The sequence below is a fragment of the Syngnathoides biaculeatus genome, chromosome 10 (genome assembly GCF_019802595.1).
Source record: "Syngnathoides biaculeatus isolate LvHL_M chromosome 10, ASM1980259v1, whole genome shotgun sequence".
In the NCBI taxonomy this organism is placed as follows: Eukaryota; Metazoa; Chordata; class Actinopteri; order Syngnathiformes; family Syngnathidae; genus Syngnathoides; species Syngnathoides biaculeatus.
The window spans coordinates 15,644,049-15,660,464 of NC_084649.1; the positions used below are offsets into that span (position 1 = coordinate 15,644,049).

Below are 16,416 nucleotides of genomic sequence, written 5' to 3' on the forward strand. Positions count from 1 at the left end.
AAGCAACCGGTTACCTTTTCTTGTTTCAGTCACCCAATTGACAGAGTTGACTTGATTTAAGCATGCGGGGCGAAACACATTTGCACAATGTGTCTGTTTCTTTCGGCTTGTCCCTTTCGGGGTCGCCACAGCGTGTCATCTCAGATGAACGCATATATACGTTTGGCACAATTTTTACGCCGGATGCCCTTCCTGACACAACCCTTCTCAGGGAATGGAGGCCCCAGTGGGATACGAACCCACAACCCCTGGTTTACCAAACCAGTGCTCTAACCACTGAGCTACGGGGCCTCACTTTTTTTATATTGTCATTCCAAATTTGGTACTGAGGCAACCGATCATTTATTTTAACAAAGTTAAGACATTTTTGTTTACCCCTGCTGCCGTTGGGCACAAGCACATCATCGTGCGTGTTCTTCGCTGCTTCGTGCAACTTCTTTGCGGCCGGAGGACTCGGCATCGAAAATGGGAACATGAAATTCAAAATTTGCACAGTTGTGGGAGAACTGGAATGTTAGTACCGGTTAGAAGCGGATCTTGACGCCCAGCCCAAGCTTAAAGAGGACACTCAAGATTGGTGACTGGTTTTACTGTACTAAACATTGACTGCTGGTTTGTAGAAAATATGTCTAACAAAGTACAGTACACTTAGACACTGGTTACACTGTCAGCGTGGATGTTAGCACGAATGTAGTACATATGTAAGCAATCATATGACATATATATGAGGCAGTGAGGGACAATTGCATTTTATATTTTTAAGCAGAAGAAGCTTACGACCTGTGTAGGCAGGTCATTACTGACGATGTGGTACACACTCACGGTGTCACATTGAAACTAAGATCATCATACCACAGCAAACAGAATAGCATAAACTAGAAAATAATATATAAAAATGACAAGAAATAATTACGAGCTGTTCGGTCCCTGTAAGACCGCTGTCAGAGTTTGGTCTGCATTGCCAGCAATAAGTCAGACTCGTTTCCGGTGAGAGTTGGACTCTGCCAAGGCTGCCCTTTGTCACCGAATGTGTTGACTTTTATGGACAGAATTTCTAGGCCCAGCCGCGGTGTAGAGGGTGTCCGGTTTGGTGGCCTCAGCATAACATCTCTGCTCTTTGCAGATGATGTTGTTTTGTTGGCTTTATAAAGCAGTGATCTCCAGCTCTCACTAGAGCAATTCGCAGCTGAGTGTGAAGCGGCTGGGATGAGAATCAGCACCTCCAAATCTGAGACTATGGACCTCAGTCGGAAAAGGGTGATGTGCGTTCTCGAGGTCGGGGATGAGATCCTTCCCCAAGTGGGTTAGGGTTAGTATCTTGAAGTCTTGTTCACGAGTGAGAGAAGAATGGAGTGGGAGATCGACAGACAGATCGGTGCAGCGTCTGCAGTGATGCGGACTTTGTATCGGTCCGTTGTGGTCGAGAAGGGGCTAAGTCGAAAGGCAAAGCTCTGAATTTACAAGTCGATCTATGTTCCTACCCTCACATATGGGCACAAGCTGTGGGTCGTGACAGAAAGAACAAGATCCCGGACACAAGCAGCCGAAATGAGTTTCCTCCACAGGGTGTCCAGGGTCTCCCTTAGAGATAGGGTGAGAAGCTCGGTCATCCAGGAGGGGCTCAGTGTCGAGCCGCTACTCCTCCGCATTGAGAGGGGCAAGATGAAGTGGCCTCTGGCATCTGATTCGGATGCCTCCTGGACGCCTCCCTGGTGACATATCCCACCGGAAAGAGTCTCCGGGGAGGACCCAGGACACACTGGAGAGACTATGTCCCGGCTAGCTTGGGAACACCTCGGGATTCCCTCCGGAAGAGCTGGAAGAAGTGGCTGAGGAAATAGAAGTCTGGGTATTCCTGCTGAAGCTACTTCCCCTGCGACCCGACCCAGAAAAGCGGTAGATAATGGATCGATGGAAGAAACATGACAAAGACTTGACAAAACATGCACTTTAAACACAATTTATCTCCTCCCAGCATGCTTGGCGGCACTTAAGAGGGAGAGAAAATGTGATTGTGAATGTTTTTTTATACGTCTCCCGTGATTTGTTGCCTACCAGTCCAGAGTCTACCCTGGCTATCAACATTGTTAGCTGAGATGGGCTCCAGCACAGCCGTGACCCTACTCTGGATAAGATGTATAGAATATGGGCAATCTGGAGATTTTCAGAGAACAAATTGAATTTAAATTAAATCTGACTTTCTTCAATTTCACCTCATGAGAAAAAAATAGATTTACAAAAACATGTTAGTGAATAAACATGTCACACAATGGAGAATGTGCGACTTTTCACAAGTACATTCTTTGAAAAATACCCCAAAAACTACACTTTACACTAACAACTATACCAACTAGCCATCCACGATCCCATGCCAATGAAAACATACAGTAGTGTCACCTCGTTAGCCAAAGTAAAAATAAAGCAAAATAACCTTTAACAACAGTTGAGGCCACTTGGGAGCAAAGACAGGAAAAGAATTATTCCTTCCTCCTTGTTGAGAAGATTTCCTGGACAATAAAGGTGAAGATGATCTCGTGTTGTACAGCCTGTATTTTCTTTCCGCTTCACCTATTCCGCACATTACCTTTCTGAGGAAGCACCGCTTCCACTGTTCTCCCCTCGATGCCCCGCACACATTTCCGATAAAAATAAACCTCTCCCCCGCCCTCCACCACAGGTGCGGTGGCAGGGACACAGGTGATAACAACACCCCTATAGCACGGTTGGCACGTTTCTATTGGAAGGATGCGGCCGCCCAGAGAGACAGCCATCTGGATTTTTAAATTTGATTTATTTTTTAATTCATCCAAGCACTATTTATCCCATTTATCGATACACTTATATGAATTTAAAGCTTCAGATAGCTTCGGAGTTCACTAGAACAGGCGCTAGCTCCTAATGAAATTCTGCAGTGGAGTGGAAAGGAGACAAGGGAGGGGCGGGCCGGGGGGGGGGGGTTACGTGTGAAAGGTGAGGCAGCGAGATAGGAAGATGGGTGGACGGGGGTGAGGGGAGAGGGAAGGAATTAGTGGAAGGATGACAAGATTCACCATGGAAAAAGCTGATAGAGGGGATAAAGACAAAATAATGGACATAAAAGAGATGGTGAGAACAATGGAGCGCTACTGATGGGGGGGTGAATGTAGGCTGTAGACAGCCATGGTCACATCATCCGCCCTTCTTTCTATTCCTTTATCACAAAAAGAGGATAAAAGCAGACAGCAAGGTCTTTTAGAGGTTACAAATATACCTTTTTCATCTCTATTTGGCATGCTTTATGTTTGACGACATTGTCATGGGAGGCGCAGAAGATGTAGTACTATCGCGGAAGAATCATCAGCATTAAAATAAAAGTAATACAAATATTTATATACATTTATGATTTTTTTTTTTCTTAATTCTTCAGCAAGTCTCCTCAAACTGCATGTCATGTGACACATTTTTGCGGTGATCGCCGTCTGACTGAAACGAGCAACAGCGGGCACCACAAATTAATTCTGGTCAACTATGCAAAGTCCACCGGAGGAGGGGAAGACACTAATATGACGGCTAGTGCGACGGATAAACCTGAAATTGTGGGCCCTCCAAGCGCATTTAGGTGAGAGGTAATGAAGCATTTCTGCTAACTGGTTGAGAAAAGAGATGGAAATTGTGTAGTCGACAAAAATCAAAGTATTTACCGTAACTATTTCAAAAACTTCTCCAAGTCACACGGAAGATGTTCATGCGACTTCAAAGACACAATCCCAAAATAATTAAGTGGTGCAATGAAGAAAACACAGGCACAGTGTAGTCTAACAAATGTATTGATCATGCACGACAAATGAATAACAGTGGTGCAACAATTAAATGAATAATCGATAATGAACGGAATGAAAAACTTTCAATAATCGATTAATCTTAGAGACATTAACTCGGATTTCATTCGATTTATGACAATAGTTTTGTTTCATCAAAATAAAACATTTGTAAATGTTTGCTTTGAATTTGGAAAAAAATGAACTTTTTGGCTTACATTTTCTGACATGTTATAATTGACATGTTATCTGACATGTTATCAATTTCAAATGTCCTGTTTTTAATAAAGGGAAGGAAATGTTAACTTCATCCCAAAAACTGTATTATAAATATAATGAATATAATATCTTTAAAGCAAATCTTGCATCAAACATTGGTCTGAAATTGAGGGATGACTAGATTCTTAAATCTGGTGTACTGTTACAGACCTATTTTGGACTCGAAAATCCAGAGCTCAGGCACAGCAAATGTAACCTAACATAAGCGTGTGTCATTTTTATTATGACAAATCTGACCAGCAGTGACGTACATCACCAGTACATCATCTAGTGCCTGGATTTGCCAGTGGAAATGCTCAAAAAGGAGTGGCGCACCAAGATTACACTAAAAAAATGAAGACATTAACTCATCAAAAGCAATCACATTTGGTAAAAGCAATCATGTTCAGTTCTAAGTATGGAAACTAAAATATTAGCTAGACCTTAATGCCTCTATTATGAATGTCCTTTGGTTACAAGCAAGACAGAAACTGCATTCATATTTTATAATGGTATTTATTTATGGGATTAATCTATGTTGGGTTCAAATTATATTTTGCACAGACACAGGAAAGGGGAGGTGCATATATGTGCGTGTATCGAAAGAGGTGGTGTATACAGAAAATTGAGATTTTTTTATAATAATGTCATAAAAAAAGCAATTGCATGGTGGATGATTTTGAGCTTGAGGCAGCGGAACCAAAATTGAGGCCAATAAGTTGGAATGTCATTTAAATACTTTCTACTGCCTGTTACATGAACACGAGAACATTCTTTCATCATCATGTGATATGTGAAGTGACAACGCAGCATAAGGGTGACAGCGAAGATATACAAAATTAATGCATATTTCATATCTTCGAGTGTTTGAATACACTCATTCAATCACTCACGTATGCCTGACTCCTTGTATTCTAAGTACAAAAGATGAATGGAATTATTATTGTGCTTAGGGCCTGGGGTCCACAATGTGGAATGTTACTAATTACAGCTTATATGAAAGGGGGCACATTGTGGATTGTTGATTTTTTTTTTTTTTTCTTTTTGTCATTCCAAATATTTGGGTCTCTGGAATGCCTCCCCACCCATCAAGTACCAGCGACCACCACACGTTTTCCTCTATTTTGTTCTTTTTTGGACAACAACACAACACACAGGTGATCAACACGTCGTCGACACCATGGTAACATGTGCATGTGGTCCTGTTTGACTTGACAAGATAAAGCCCAATCACCGTAAAAGATGGGATGCGGTGGTTGCGGAATGCAAGATTTTATTGCAGTATTCTGTCTTATATAGTGGAATTGTGAAAGACAAAAATTTGTCATGTATTCTGATCCTGGCATTGTGTGTTTTCTGACTCCGACGTGCTGCCTGTCCCATATCGCCAAAGTGTTTTGTTTTTTTTAATAAATAACTTGACTGTCGGATATTTCCAGTACTACATCAAAAGGAACATGACGAGAAAAAAATAAACCAAGTTTAATATTAAAAAATACTGTACACAAACGCTATGTGAATAAAAGTCCTTTGTGGAGTTTCTTCGACAAATTATGACAAAGCCAATCAGCATAAAATGTGTCATATCGGCCGCAAACGATGAAACCATTCAGATCTGTGTAAAGTCCTTCTGCTACCAATCCATGCTGTACTTTAGCACCAATGAATACAAACGATAAACACCGCCACATAAAGTTTCACCAGCCATGACATGATCAGCAAGATTGGGGGCAGATTTTCAAGTAACACCATACAATGTCTGCAAAATCATCATGCAACAGAAATACCATGAAGACGCATCCCTGGTGACAGACAACCCCTCTGGAATATGATTGGCGGTTGCATCGCCGGAAAACATGACAGATGATATGTCTGCAATGACATCTTGGCTAATTTGCTACTTTGCTCTGGAGTGGACACACTGCCTTGTCTCATTGCTAAATGTAGAAAAAAAAAATGGTAGTACATGTTATAAATCTAGCAGGTCACGTGTGGACCAAATCGAAAAAGCCGAACTTTACCATATGTAGGGTTTTCAAAAATAGTGTTAACATAACGTAAGGAGCAAATATTTGATTGCCGTGGTATCAAACTCAAGGACAGGAGGCCGGGTGTGGCCCGCCACATCATTTTATGTGGCCCGCAAAAGTAAATTATGTGGGTCAACTTCTAGGATTCTTGCTTAAATCTGAGCAAAAACTCAAAATAGTCATATGTAATCATTAATAATTTTGAGACATTGTATTTTTCTGTTACCAATACCCATTTTAAGATAACTCCATCAATAGTGGCAGAAACTATTCTGATTTTAAAACCAGTTAACCCTCGATTTCTTGTGTTTATGAAAGAATATGATGCCTTATGGTTTCACTGTCATAACGACCCTCTGAGGGAAATTGAAATGATAATGTGGCCCTTGGCCAAAATGAGTTTGACACCCCTGAGCGGATGGCGGAAAGTGGACATGGTGACATTCTTCAACATCAGTACTTTTATATCCCTGAAACTTTGCAGTGACGGACAAATAAATACCATGTCTAACAGTTACGCCTCCAATGCGCCAATTTGCTGCGAAGACAGAGGGAGAGTGTCACTTCACTGCTTTGATATGTTGACAGGCTTGTGCTTTTCATCAAGAGCGAGCAGGCTGGAGTTACTTTACAGTATTTTGGGATTGGTATCTTGAACATTACAATTGCAAGGGATTAGGCAATGAGTCTCAGGCTCTTTTCAGGATATAATCTAGTACTAAAAAAAATACGGTTTTCCTCATTTATTTTTAATGGTTGATAATCCGATTTTTCCTAATTAGTACCATAAAGCCAAGTAGTTGAGCGCAGATGACATTTATTAACTGGTCCTACAGCTTGTTCCCCAAGGCCCTATCTAAGTTTGTTTGCGCAGAGTAATTTCTGATCCCCACACTGCCATTCATTGCCACACCTCAGTGAAACACAAATTAAACCCGGACACCTGCTTCAAGGTTGACTCCAGAGCACAGCTGGTTCAAGACAAAAGCCGTTACTGCCATTTTTAAAGAGACACATGCAGGCAAGTGAAGGAAAAAAAGCGAAGGAAGACAGTCAGCTTTCAGGCGCTCTGCTGTGCGCCCATCTGACAGGCACTTATGTTGAAGTAAACGTGTGCCAAATGCATGTCCATTGGGCAGTACTGTATCATTGGAACGAGGTGGGATCGGCCGCCAAAACCACTTGTTGCCACCAATTATAGTACAGTGACCACAGCTCACACTTATAAGACTAGCAAGCTTGAAAATGGTGGAAAAGAAGCATTTTTTTTTTCAGCTCGCACAACATACAAAGGGTGTGTGGCATACTGGCAATCGGCTCAGCGACTCAATAACAGCAACTACGGCGCTCCGGTGGGGCCACTGATGACGTTAAACGAGCAGCTTTGTGGACAGTCTCAGCGGGTAAACGTTTCCCCTCTGGGAAAACAGGAGCCATTCTTGAAAGGTGCTAATCATCTAACACATTCACACTGAAGGCTTCCTACCATCATCACCGTCATTAATCAGCAAGGCTAAAAAAAGAATGAAGTTGGACTGACAAAGGTGGTGGACCGCAACCTTGTCCTTGTGCTACAGAACCTACTGAACAGCAAATTCTTTTGGTCATATCACCATGAAGAGTATTATGGACCACCGGGCCCATACAAACGTCAATGATTAACGAAGAAATCAACACACACACACTTGCTTTTTGCCCCAAATATTCTGTTTTATCCACAAATTCGAATAAGCCATTTTACAGCAATGAGCACATTTTTTGAGTCCTCAAATCCTCAATCATTATCCGTAATATATCTCCATCCAACAATCCATTTTCTTTGCCGCTTATCTTCACAAGGGTCGCGGGGAGTGCTGGAGCCTATCCCAGCAGTCAACGGGCAGGAGGCAGGGTACACCCTGAACTGGTTGCCAACCAATCGCAGGGCACGTGGAGACAGACAACAGCCGTACTCACAATCACATCTAGGGGGAATTTAGAGTCTCCAATTAATGTTCCATGTTTTCTGGGATGTGTGAGGAAACCGGAGTGCCTGGAGAAAACCCACACAGGCACAGGGAGAACATGCAAATTCCACACAGGCAGGGGTGGGATCGAACCCGGGTCCTCAGAACTGTGAGGCCAACCCTGTTCAGGGTCACGTAGCGCTGCAGCCTATCTTGTGCGAAAGGCGGACTACACCCGGAAGTGGTCGCCAAATAATTGTAGCGCACAGATAAATACAGACGACCATTCGCACTTACATTAACACCATCACTGAGTTGGAACTTGAACCCCCACTGCCTGCAGCAAACTCAGGCAAATGTCCCACTACACCACCAGTAACTCCATTTGGTAATGTTTCACTGTTTGTTGTTAAGGCCTATTTGCATGTGAGGGAGGCGCACAAGACTATTTTCCAGAAAATATGATTTTGTACGCATTACCTTATCCCTCTCCAAGGACATAAACTGTACAGGCTATTTTGTCTTTAAAATAAGTTTTTCAGGTTTTTGGCTGAGTATGGTAATTTACTTCCTTCACAACACTAAACAGAAAATGAATGACTGCTAACGGTTTTGGTATGCCGTGTCGCATTTAATACATATTTAATACAGAAATATATACAAGAATCAAAAAGACAGATAATTATGTTATTCTGTCGTTTCTATCACCGTTGTGGTATGACAATGTCTATGCTATTTGAAAATAAACAATGAGCAGCACCCACTTCTATTTCTCACAAATGCAATATTCAAATCAGATTTGCTTCATACAGCTCTATTTGGTCTTTTAGGACAAATAATTTGTATATTTGGCATTATTAATCGCTTATCTTTGATCCGATAACAAATGTTATGGGATCTATGTCCAATATAAAATACATTGTTGACTGAACATGAGGAGTATCACATTTATTTTTACTGTCATCGTTAATAGAGCTGACTCCCATGCAGATACAGTTGTGCAAATTTGGGCTGACCTTGTTCCACTGCATTCCCTGGGTGGATGCAGGTCGCCAATGGTGACAAGTTAATTAAAGACACTAGTTCAATAGAGGATGTTGCAAGCGAGATGAAACTTCTGAAGCTCCCATTCATTAAAATCCACCTTTAAAAAAAAAAAGGACTGGAGTTCATGCAGATAATTGTCTGTAAATGAAAGCATCAAGTACGCAAGTGCTCATGTAGTTTCCCAGAAGTGAGGGAGCTACACATGAGTCTGGGCTCAGGTGGTTCCGTTGAGATCTAAGATGTGTTTACATCTTTTTTACTCCCACTTTTTTTTCTTTTTTTTTTTTTTTAACTCTTGCTCTGTACGGAGAAATGACCTCTGTTTCAACCTACGGACAATTCTCATTCTACAAACAGGAATTTATGTACTTCAATGAGTTTTCAAATGCTTTAATAGGCAGTGCGTCAACTGAACACATCAGGGAGAACGTGGAGCCCAAACCTGTCACCACTCTGTATACCGTCAGGCTCCTTTGTTAACTCGAGCATGCAGCTGGACATTGTCAAGCAGACATTACCAAAAAAAAAAAAAAAGACATGACAGCAACTGTTATCACCTGCTCTGGAAGGTGTTGAGGCCCGCAGGGACACAATGGACCCTCCACTGTCCATTCTGGTCGGAGTACAGCACATACTTGATGGGCGTCTCTACCTGGAGCTCCTTCTCTAGGGAGAACAGATGCTCCTTCCAGGGACAACCGCCCTGGAAGAACTCCATCACCTGCCCACTGGGATCTACCTGGAAACAAGAGGGGCTAATCATTGTCTGTCTCGAGTTTTTCCAAACACAACAACAATCAATGTACAGTCCAGGAAATGGCACTCAAGCTGCATCAAACATTTTGTGCGTACCTTGTGCCGCTCATTGATGGCATCTTCCACAACTTGGCGGGCTGGCAACCAGCAGGACATGTAGAAATCCAAACGGTCCAGAAACTCTGCTCCAACTAATGCCAAGGCCTTTTTGAACCCCTCCTACAGATGGAAAGATATAATTGAAGCAGTAAAAAGAGCACTTGCTGTTCCCGCGTATCTCGAGGAACCCGCCTATGTTGATAGACCGTGCAGTCAAAACTTAGATCTTACAATAAAATTTTACTAGTTTACAGTCCTGTTCAAAAAATAAGCAAGACCTGAACATGACTTATTTTCTTGACTGTCTGACATGAAATTTGACTATACCTTTCCTGTTTTGGGTCATTTACCGAAATTATTTATATTTGCTAAATGCCAGAGTAGTGACAGGGGTTTTTTTGGTGACAAATATATATAAAAAGACGATCGATCTATCCATTTTGTTTGCCGCTTATCCTCACAAGGGTCACGGAGAGTGCTGGGGCCTATCCCAGCTGTCAACGGGCAGGAGGCGGGGGGCACCCTGAATAGGTTGCCAGCCAATCGCAGGGCACATAGAGACAGACAACAGCCGCACTCACAATCACACCTAGGAGCAATTTAGAGTGTCCAATTAATGTTGCATATTTTTGGGATGTGGGAGGAAACCCACGCAGGCACGGGGAGAACTTGCGAACTCCACACAGGCGGGGCCGGGATCGAACCCGGGTCCTCAGAACTGTGAGGCTAAAAGATAATACAGTCGCGCAAAAAAAACACTTGCACTTTGGGGGTGCCAATATTTTTTAGCATAGCTGTCTATCCATCTATTTTCCAAGCCACTTATTTTAAGTTAAATGTAGGGTTAAATCTGGCCTCGCCTGTGTTGAGTTTACATGTTCTCGCCATGGCTGCAAGGGTTTTTACCGGATAGTCCAGTTTCCTCCCACATCCCAAAAACATGAATGGTAAATTGACTAAAGACTGTAAATTGCCCTTCGGTGTGAATTTGGGGACGAATGGTTGTTTACATGTAATTGGTTGTCGACCGGGTTTGGGTGTACTGTACATCTCCCAGAGTTGGTTGGGATAGGCTCGAGCATCCCCGCAACCCGAGTGAGGAGAAGATGTAGAATATTATGAATTTTAACTTTGCTATGAATAAATATCTAATTTTTGTGTAGCTTCGTCATGTTAGGCCAGTTTAAGGAACAAAACAATGAATATCCTCTGGCTACATCAACATATTCATTCAACATGACCAAAATAAATTCAGTCTAAATTTGCACGACAGGGAACTGTGACGGGTCTAAGCTTTAGCAGACAAGGAAGGAAGAGATAAGAATCTCTTTGCATCCTAAAAAGTCTGTTCTATTGAGGATTTTTGCCAAGCATTTTTCCAATTAAATCTGACTTCCTTTGTGCTCACTGCATTGCTGCGTTAGTTGTGCATAGAGCAAGGCAAATTGGAGGCAATTGCACGGGTCCACTTCAGCACGGAAATGGCACAAAGCAAATTGGCCAAGCTGGCACAGCCTGGACGATGGAAAAATATAAAATGAGTTGACCAAGACAACGGATATGCATAGATAGGTCGGAGGTGTCTCACGACACTCAGCACAATAATGTTCCATTTCTTCCGCAAGCAATCTCCTGTTGCACTAATGAGGAAAGTCATACAAACTGCTCTTTTCAAAAGACGTAATCGTCATTTTTAGGGGGGGCGGGGGGGGGGGTAAAATGCTGCCCTCTGTGCACTACACAAATGCACGGTTTAAAGCATGGAGCAAGGCCAGTTTTATTTTCTAAATCAATGTTTACCAGCCTTTAAGCCAAGGCACATATTTTCACATGTCACAGCACACAACAAAAAGTTACACAAGGTACATATGCTGAAAAAAATTATCTTCTCATTTTACTCTCAGTTAAATATTAGACTTTATGCAGATTTCATCGGGCTCATCGGAAATGGCCAATAATCAGCATTTATTGCTGATCAGCCAATCGGTTCAAGTGGCATAATTCGCCAATCCTCTGCAAAAGATATTTACTCCGTGTTGCCATCGTGGACAGTATATCTGAATCCAAATATAAGTACTGTAGATGAGTAATATCACTTGAGTTTTTTTCCAACATTTCATACTACAATGTAAGTAAATTATGTATGATTATTGCTGATATAGACCAGGGGTCGGGAACCTATGGCTCGCGAGCCATACCTGGGTCTTTTGATGGTTCAATATGGCTCGCAGAGCCATCATAACGACATATTTCTGTCATGCATGCAACGTAAATGACACATAGTTTGTCCTAGTGGGCTTGCCGTAGTTTGCTGTGGAAGTCGATGTGGTGCAAAAGGGTCGAACGCCAATCTGTTGGAGCAACTAATTATGTAAACGCCTTTTATTTGACAAAGGTTGCTCAAAGAAAAAAATATGAAGATTACCAAAGGTTTTAACAAGAATGCAGCCTTTGTGGAGAGAGACGGTTCTGCTGTGTGTCTAAATTCAGAGATGGGGAGTATGCCAAAGCATTTGTACTCGATGTTGCCAATAAACATTGACAACTTTGCATAAAGACAAGATAATCAAATAAATAAAAGACGTGCCTTTGTCGGCAAGAACTGTTTACCATCGCACCAGCATGATGGTAAATGAAATTGAATTACGTTCACAATTCATGGATGGAAGTCTCAACACCTGCATGAAGCTTAATCTAACGGCAGGAAAACTTGGGAGCACCAGAAGTCGCATTAATGGTAAGAAGTACTTTTGTTATCGTTAGTCAGCAACAGCGTAACAATGTTATTTAAAAGAATTCAGAGACTTATTGTACTCTGAAGTCTTTGTCTTACATAAATGCGCAAATACACCAGTATTTAGCTTTTAAAATATTGTACGGCTCTTTTTTCTTTGTGGTGCATGCAGCTAAAGTAAAGTATTTGGCATTTATGGCTCACTCAGTCGAAAAGGTTTCAGACTCCTGGATTAAACCAATATCGGTGTCAGTCAAAATTCAGGGGTGCAATATCGGTATCGAATCGGAAGTGAAAAACTTGGATTGGGGCATCTTCAATAGGAACAAAGCGCCGACGTAAACAAATAACACCTTGACACGCAGAAAGAAATGAAAGCTCTGTATATTCAATGATGCCCTTTTGACATGTAATACAAATCAATAAGCTATTTTCTGCAATAAATGGTAAAAAAGAAACAACCACTTTTGACAACTTCAAGCACCTGTGGGTATTAAAGTTGCTTATACTGCTTAGGGGCTTAAATAAGACCGTAAAAATGGGATTGTATGGCATACCTTTAGCACCACTGAGTCATGGCTGCCTTTTATGCAGTCGCAGTGATTAGCGCTACAAAGTGTGTGCATGCACATGCAAGTACACACACACACACACACCTCAGTGTCCTGACTCTTGCTGTTCCAGCGTGGATTCAGATGGCCAACACGTGCGCTCAGCGTAGTGGATATAGCGTAGCGTGCCTCACCATCAGACTGTGAAATGCCATTGTCGACAGCGTCCACCTCCTCCACAAAGTTCTCATAGAGCTGCCGGGAAGTGAACAGAGGATGCGAGCGCCGAGCTTAATGAATGGGTAATGACATGGAAATAGTCAGTTTTATATTAATGCATGGATGTCAAGTCTCCTTTTTTTTCCCCAAGACAGGGAAGGAAGCCGCAAAGGAATATTGGGGACCATTATGTCCAAATTCATAGCTATTGACTGAGCTAAAGTGCAATGTAAGCTCGTTTAAACAGAGAGGACCACTACTATTTTACAGTTAGCTGAAAAAGGTTAGACAAAATGCAATAGAGGGACAGCACAGATAGAGATGTATTTCAGACTAAATGTCCTTTCCGCTCAGGACATACAAGGTAATACACTGATCATTTGACACTATAAGGGGGAGGCAAAAAAAGGAAACGGAGCTTCAGGGTATTTAAAAAAAAGGGTGTTTATAAAGTAGCTGTGGAGCATACATGAAACATTATGTTTGAGGAGTTGCACAGACTGGAGATAAAGCAAGGTAATAGTGATGACTTTTATGGCGGGCAAAGATTTGGCGAGCCTAATGTGCCATGCAAAGATGCATGTGCAAGGGCCTCCTGCTGGTGGGTCCAAAATTCAATAAATAGAACTGCCGTACTCTCAGCCGGGAGTCTGTCACAGTGGAATTGTCTCAATTCCAACTAGCTGCTTTTATTTCTGGTTCTTCTCGACTGCCAAGTGTCTGATGGAGGCAGAATGCCCTAAATAATTTTTTCCCTTTCTTACATGCTTTTTTTTGGGGGGGGCTTAAAAGACATTAATTATTTGCTAAAATTTTAAAACTGTTTTCTAGTGTTTTATTCACGTTTAAAACGCTTTCAAGGATAAGGAATCAAAGCACTCCCTTTTTTTTTAGCCTCCTGAACTGAGCCTTTGTCACGCAAATGAGGCACTGTTCGCCTGACCCCCTCTACTTTGAAGCCACAGCAGAGTACAGTACTCGGTACAGGTTACTATGGCAACCAGGGCAGAATTTAGGGGATTGATTCTATCTCCCGATGTGGAGCCAATACTTTATTACCAAGCCTTCAAATTTCACCTAACTTATATGCCGGATGTGTACATGTGGTGCATGCAGCGAAAATCACCGAACAACAGGACTGCAGAGACCCAACTATTTGTATACAGGCATTTTAATTAGTCAATTTTCCATAATATGTACTATTCAAGAAGATAACATAACAACAATAGTTGAAAAATTAAACTGGACACTTAATTAGGTACATATACACAATAAAATGAACCCTAGGTGGAAAACCTCAGTTCTTCTTTGATGTGAAAAATGCACTTTTTTTTTTCTTTACAAAATGTGGATTAGTAGGCTGGTTAAACATTAAGTACATATATCAGCATCTGCATTGTTATTTTACGCAAAATGTAATATATAAATAATAATTGCTTCCAGTTTAAGCGATATTTAGTTAGCTAGTTTAGTTGCGAACTGCTTTATGCTACGAATGGAGTGGACGAATTTCTGGCAACCACGTGAACTACTAGCCCTGAACAGTTGGACTAATAATTCCGATGCATTTCCCAAATTAGCTTTATTGGGTCACCATTTGACAAAGTGCTGCAAGCTTTTTTTTTTGTTTTGTTTTTAAACTGACTATCAAGCAGGCACATGTTTCCTTGGCAACATTTTAAAAACTAAATTAATGGTTTTTGTTTGTTTCTATTATTGATTTTTACACAAAGTGAATGCAAACATGACTAAGAAATATCTTCTTTTAATATGATATTGAGGGTTACATTTTTTTGAGAAACCTCATCTAAACTATGTATTATTGTGATCTTACAGTGTTGAATCATGCTGAGAGTTGTTTCTAATATTTTGGCTGCCCTCCTACCTGCATCAGAGGGGCACAATTTAAATAAAAATTGAACAGAAAGCATTGCAGCTCCGAATAACCATCAACTACAAGCAAAATACTGTGACATATCATGTACAAATAGCTTTTTATTAATACCCCTCCCAGTGTCAGACTTTTTGAATTGATGCAGTTTGAGTACATGAGTACATCCTCCTACTGCACATGTGTCAAACTCAAGGCCCGGGTGCCAGATGCGGCCCGCCAAATGATTTTATGTGGCCCGCGAAGGCATATCATGTTTATCAACTTCCATGATTTTTGTAAAATCTGGACCAAAATTTCAAATTGCCCTATCATAAAGGATGACATTGATATATTGCAAACATGTTTGTGGTACCAAACATCAACAATAGTTGGAAAACCTCATTCCCCTTGATTTCTGAATCCAAAACTAGTTGATCAATTTCATCTGTAAATATGATGGGTCAATTAAAGATTTTCATGGTTTCAGTCATAATGGCCCTCTGACAGAAACCGTAACTGCAATGTAGCCCGCGATAAAAATGAGTTTGACACCCCTGTCCTACCGTATTAATGCATTGATTTGCTTTGCTCTATCGCCTCCCCGCAGTGGGCATTTGCTTCAATAGAAAATAGCAGAAAACAGAGGATCCCCGGGAAGTGTTGTCTTGTCACACTCACTTTGTCATAGAGGACCTCCAGCTGCTTGTCATCCTCCTTCAGTTGCGTCAGCTGGGCCAGCAGCTGACGGCCGAAGTGGAGATAGACCAGGCCAGCGGAGCTGAGCTTGGTGACCCAGGGCTTTTCGGGACTCAGGCTGTGGAACGTCTCTGTGAAGGTTCTGAACATAAAGACAGATGTCACGAATGTGAGCTAGGCTATTGAAAGGTACCAAAATGGCAGAATGTAGCTTAGCTTCTACTGTGTATGCAAGACTTTCATGTCAGTCTTTGGCTTGTTCTCCATCACATTAGTTCACAGGAACAAAGGTCATGTCCATGAGAATAAAGGTAACTTTTCATAAGTTTTCTTTGGGTATTGGACTTTTGTCCACATGTAATGTGATTTGGAGGTCCTTGAACAATGTGATACAAACCTTCCTATCAGGA

The 16,416-nt window shown here is 41.6% G+C and overlaps 1 protein-coding gene and 1 non-coding gene across 2 annotated transcripts in view; both read right to left on the reverse strand.

Annotated features, from left to right (window-relative positions):
• Positions 1–16,416, reverse strand: part of myg1 (myg1 exonuclease) — a 32,240-nt gene that overhangs the window by 3,287 nt on the left and 12,537 nt on the right. The window contains exons 3-6 of the mRNA XM_061833051.1: positions 15,989–16,148; positions 13,324–13,473; positions 9,931–10,053; positions 9,636–9,817 (exon numbers count right to left, since the gene is read on the reverse strand). Coding sequence (XP_061689035.1) covers positions 9,636–9,817; positions 9,931–10,053; positions 13,324–13,473; positions 15,989–16,148 — 615 coding nt within the window. The remainder of the gene's footprint in view (positions 1–9,635; positions 9,818–9,930; positions 10,054–13,323; positions 13,474–15,988; positions 16,149–16,416) is intronic.
• Positions 219–291, reverse strand: trnat-ggu (transfer RNA threonine (anticodon GGU)). Its single transcript has one exon. It is a non-coding gene; the product is annotated as a tRNA-Thr (tRNA).